The sequence below is a fragment of the Glycine soja genome, chromosome 10, assembly GCF_004193775.1.
Source record: "Glycine soja cultivar W05 chromosome 10, ASM419377v2, whole genome shotgun sequence".
Taxonomy (NCBI): Eukaryota; Viridiplantae; Streptophyta; class Magnoliopsida; order Fabales; family Fabaceae; genus Glycine; species Glycine soja.
In genome coordinates this window covers 7,654,229-7,659,902 of record NC_041011.1, presented here as the reverse complement: position 1 = coordinate 7,659,902, position 5,674 = coordinate 7,654,229, and the positions used below count along the sequence as shown (strand labels likewise).

The 5,674-nt window shown below is 34.5% G+C and overlaps 1 protein-coding gene across 1 annotated transcript; it reads left to right on the top strand.

Annotated features, from left to right (window-relative positions):
• The first annotated feature begins 3,799 nt into the window (after positions 1-3,799).
• Positions 3,800-5,329, top strand: LOC114371300. The gene has a single exon (XM_028328773.1). The coding sequence runs from the start codon at positions 3,800-3,802 to the stop codon at positions 5,327-5,329; it is 1,530 nt and encodes a 509-aa protein (XP_028184574.1).
• The last annotated feature ends 345 nt before the right edge of the window (positions 5,330-5,674 follow it).

Genomic DNA, 5,674 nt, shown 5'->3' with positions numbered 1-5,674 from the left:
TCAACAACTTGTTAAAAATAGTAAAGAAAAGAACAAGTTATTTAAAATATTTATAACAATTAGCTTTACAAGAAAAAGGAAAATGCACATACCCATATTCTTGTATAAAAATGGTGTTCTACACTTGCTTGTAGTGCAACAGAATGTTAACACATAATTAACAATACATTGATGTTACATCCAAACTAAGTACCATGATTTAGAATATAAATCTTTGTATTGAGTTGAGGATCTTTAGTTTATATGGGGTCAGGTGTTCTCAATTTATTTATGCAATAAATAGATCTCCAATACACCTTGTTAATCGAAGTGATGAACTTAATTTTAAGGAAACTTTGCAAATACAGTACAAGACTCTGATGACAAAATCAAGAATTAGCAAGAGCAAGCAAAGGTTGAATTAGCTTTAATAAGTAGATTGAACTTCATGATAACAATAACAATGTTTTCATGAACATTGAAAGCTTAGTATATACTGATCTATTGTAGTTTGAATAGTTCAATTGTCATTTATTATTTTATATGCACAAGCATGGCTGGTAGGGGTGGGAATAGGCCAGGCCAGGCCAGGCTTTGAAAGGCTTGAGCCTAGCCTACGATAAATCTTTGAGGCCTGAGCCTGGCCTATAGCCTATCAAAGACTTTTATTTTGGCTCGGCCTGGCCTTTTTAAAAGCCTGGCCTGGCCTGATAGCCTTTTTAAAAGCCTTCTTCACAATAAATATTTAATATTTTATGGAGTAGGAATGTAATAGGAAAGTTAAAGAAAAAGGAAAGTCAATCAAAATAATGAAAAATATAAAAGGGCACATGATTCACACCTAAATTGTAATTAAAGTCCTTGATTATAGGAATAGAAGTTATGGAGCAGTAACGTGTAATCAAAGTCTGATAGTTTTAGGAAAAAAAAATTAATTGTATCCAAAAAATAATATATATATATATATATATATATATATATATATATATAGGCCGACTTATCAGGCTTATAAGGCTTTTTAATAAGCCTAAGCCTAGTCTATTTAATTTAATAGGCTTTTAAAAAAACCTGAGCCTAACCTTTTAATTAAATAGGCCAGTTCAGGCCAGACTTTATGTAGGTCAGGTCGTAGGCCCTTGTAGGCCGGTCTGGCCTATTCCCACCCCTAATGGTTGGATCATTTTAGAAATTGCGTGAAATATTATATATTTCCTATTGAAGATTATGCTAAGGCTCATATTCTCACAACCTATCTATATGTTAGGAACATTTGGTGACTACTTCAATCATACGCTAATTTGTCACTTTTGTTAGTTGTAATAGGTTAGGAATGCATAACACCATTTGGGTTCTAAGTAGAAGATGAAAGAACAAGTAAACAATAAAATAATAAGAAGAAGCAAGAGCAAGTAAATGCAGAACACTGTTTGGGTTCTAAGTAGAATATAAAATTAAAATTTGAATACTTACGATCTTGTAGTGTAAAGGTGGCATTATGTCGTCATGGCAATGTAGAGGCCAGAGGGTGATGGTGAGTAGAGGTGCCAAAATGGCATGGATGTGAGCGAGATCATGATGGGATGAGTCTCTTACTAGGTTAGTTAGTGACTTAGTGTTGGACTGTTAGTGCTTTAGTGGGCTCACTACTACAAAAATGCTATTCTACGACGGTCGAATATGGCCTACAACGGCGGTGGATGACCGTCGTAGATTCCAACGTCGTGGAATGTCGAAACCTTCAACGACAGTGCAACAATGACCGTCTAAGAAGTCGCAGTTTTCAGCGATCTTCCTAAAGCAACACCATCTTAGAGGTCACAACTTTCAAAGACGGTGCTGACATCAGCATGTCTTAAAAGGTCAGCATTCTAAGACGGAACCCTAAATTTCTCTCTTTTCGATGACGACCATGATGCTTTCGCCTTAGTTTCGTTTCTTTGCTCTCTCTCTCTCTCACTGTTTCCAACGTCTTTTTCCTCTTTCCACCACTATGCATTCTCCGCCCTTTCCACTCACGATCTTCACTTCGATCGTGATTCACCTCCCTGATCCCTTTCTCTTTTCCGTAGCTTGCCGGATTGATCTGTGAGGTTGTTTATTTTTCTTTCTTTTTTGTGTTTGGATTATCTGTGTTTTTTTCATTCTAAAACTTTGTGTATTTTTTTTGTGTGAATCGGTTTGAGATGAGTGTGTGAGATGGTGGCTGTTGGAATTTTTTCAACGAAAATGTTGAATTTTGAATATTTGTGGTTTTCAGATGATCGGATTGAAGATTGGTTGGTTTTGTTCGTTGAGTGTTCAATCTGGTTTTGATTTTTTTTTTTTTGGTTTTTGTGGTGGTGGTGTTTCGGATGAAGCAATCGGTGGAGTTTGTTGGAATTTGTGTAATCTGTTTTAGTTATTATGGAGGATTAGGATAGGAACTTGGTAGTTTTTGTTTTCGATTTTTGTGTGTGTATGTATTATTGGTTTTCTGTAAAATAGTTTAAGCTATTGACCGACAATGAGGATGATTTTAGAAGTGTGCGGTAAATTTGGAATGTAGACAAAAGTTTGGGACTTATCTTTAGGGGTCTAAGTGGCTAAGCAATTTCAGCTCACAAGGGTGCTTTTCAAGTTGTCCCATATTTATAGGGAAGCTAATACATGTGTTGAATTCCTTGCGAATTATGGTCAACACTCTCTCTTTGAGCTTCAGTTCCTTGCGAATTATGTGTTGAATACCTCATAGTTACATTCAATTGTAATTAAATGTTTAACGGAAAAAGGCATTGCAATATTTGACTATGAGATTATTTGTAATGCTTTGATATATTGTTGTAGATTCTTACACTTCTACAATTTGGAGGATATACACTAGTGTGAAATTCAGCTTGACATTTTCAAAATTATTGCCATTAATACGGTGGAGTGCTAATGATATCAATGACACATTCAAAAATTAAAAAGGAACAAGAAAGTACCCATAGACTTATTTGTATTTGTATTAAGTATTAACTGCCAATAACAAGAGTTGCATAAAAATAGATTATCACGTGTTAGGAAACCATACAAAATATTTAATAAATACACTATTTAATGATGTAGAACAGTCAACGCTACTTTCAATTGCAAGTGGCGCTCAAATGTGTCAAATGTGTCACTTTTAAATTTTACGGGTAAAGTTGTGCATGAGATATCATGGTTTTGAACTGTTCTTTCTAAACTATTCAAGTTTTGTTCCAATGCCTGTGGTGATCAATGGTATTCTTGCAACTTGATTCAACTGCTAATATATTGGTGGTTGTAGGCTTCCAGTTCATTAGACATTTAGTTATTAGTTAAAATTCTCACAAGAGTCGAAGTTATTGTTTTGGTTCATTAATGCAAAATTAGTACTCTCAATTTGGTTCTTCAAAATTACTTGTCATCATGTTAGGTTTTTTTAATTGTCATTAAATTAATCTTGTTAACATATATATGTTATGCTTGTATTCTTGTGTTTTATTTTTCATATTTTGTTTCCAGCTAGTCAATTAAAATAATTTTTCCTTTTCACGGCTAACATTATTAATTTTATGGTTGCTAACACGGTTGTGATTGACTTATACCTGAATATTTTAGTTATATTAAGCACTAATTTATTATGTCTATTTTATTCTACTTTTTCAGTTTATTTTATCAAATGGATAAGAGTTGGATAGACTACAATTCTCTTAATAAAGAGAAGTATATTAGAGGAGTTTTAAATTTTCTAGATTTTGCATTTGCGAAATCGTCAAAGGATGGAAAAATTTTATGCCCTTGTACCAAATGTTTCAATTGCAAGTGGCACTCTCGGATGACTGTTTATGAGCACATTATTAGTAATGGGTTTCTAAAAGGATATGTTACTTGGATCTTTCATGGTGAACAAGTTGGCCCATCTAGTTCTTTAGATACATCCCAAGTGGAAGGGGAGTTTGATCATGACATGGATACATTGGTTCATGATGCATTCACAATGCATGCAACTAATGAGAGTAATGACACAGATATAAATATGGAGGATGGAGATTCTAGAGAATTCATGAATGGACCTAGTGTTCAACAATCTGAAGACAATAATAATTCAGATAAGTTCTATCAGATGTTAAGGGAGGCAGAGCAAAGTCTTTATAAAGGTTGTAAGAAGTTTACAAAATTGTCATTCCTTGTACATTTGTATCACTTAAAGTGTCTAAATGGGTGGACTGATAAAAGTTTTTCGATGTTGTTAGAGTTGTTAAGTGATGCATTACCAGAGGAAAATACTTTGCCCAAATCATTTTATGATACACAGAAGATTATTTCAGGGTTGGGTCTATCTTATGAAAAAATTCATGTTTGTCCCAATGAATGCATATTGTATAGGAAGGATTTGGCTGATGCTGAAATTTGCCCTAAATGCAATTTGTCAAGATGGAAATATAACTCTGATGATGTTGAATGTAGAAAAAAGATACCAGCAAAGATTCTTCGTTGGTTCCCTCTTATACCTAGATTGCAAAGACATTTTGTATCACCAAAAATAGCTTGTTCTATGATATGGCATGAGGTTGGTCGAACTAAAGATGGACTCTTGAGGCATCCAGCTGATTCATTTGCTTGGAAGGATTTTGATTGTCAGTATCCTAATTTTGCTTGTGACGCTCGTAATGTTCGACTAGGTTTGGCTACTGATGGCTTTAATCCTTTCAAAACTATGGCAATTTCCCATAGCATTTGGCCTGTTATCTTGATTCCGTACAATCTTCCTCCATGGATGTGTATGAAGCAACCTAATTTTATACTTTCATTGCTTATTCCTGGTCCAAAAGGTCCAGGTATGAACCTTGATGTTTATATGCAGCCTCTTGTGGAAGAATTAAAGGAATTATGGGAAATTGGGGTAAAAACATTTGATGCATGTAAAAAAGAGTCATTCCAAATGCGTGCTGCAATTATGTGGACTATTAATTTTCCTGCTTATGCAAATTTGTCTGGTTGGAGCACTAGAGGCCAATATGCTTGTCCATATTGTGGTTTTGAGATTGGCTCAAAGTGGTTGCGTTATGGTAGAAAGTTTTGCTATATGTGTCATCGTCGTTGGTTAGAGCCGGATCATAAGTGGAGATACAATAAAAGAGATTTTGATGGAACCCAGGAGTTTAGAGCTCCACCTGATCTACCTAGTGGAACTTTTTCTTTGAGACAGATGGAATATCATGGAGTTGGGGATTGGTCACCATGGAAAAAGAGAAGTATTTTGTTCACATTGCCTTATTGGCAACATAGTGTGCTCCGTCATAATCTTGATGTTATGCACATAGAAAAGAATGTGTGTGATAACATTATTGGGATGTTGTTATAATTAGAAGGTAAGTCAAAGGACAATGATAAGGCACGCTATGATCTTGTTGATATGAATATTAGAAGCCAATTACATCCAAAGATGCACCCAAGTAAAGGCAAACAATATTTTCCTAGAGCTTGTTACCAAATGACTTCAAAAGAGAAAGAAACATTTTTGGAAGTTCTCAAAACAATTAAAGCTCCTGATGAATATTTGTCTAATATTTCAAGATGTGTGCAAGTGAAGGAACACAAAATATCCGGTCTCAAAAGTTATGATTGTCATCTTTTAATGCAAGAGTTTCTTCCTATAGCTATGAAAGGTTGTTTGCCAGACAAAGTGAGTTTAGCTATATCCGATCTT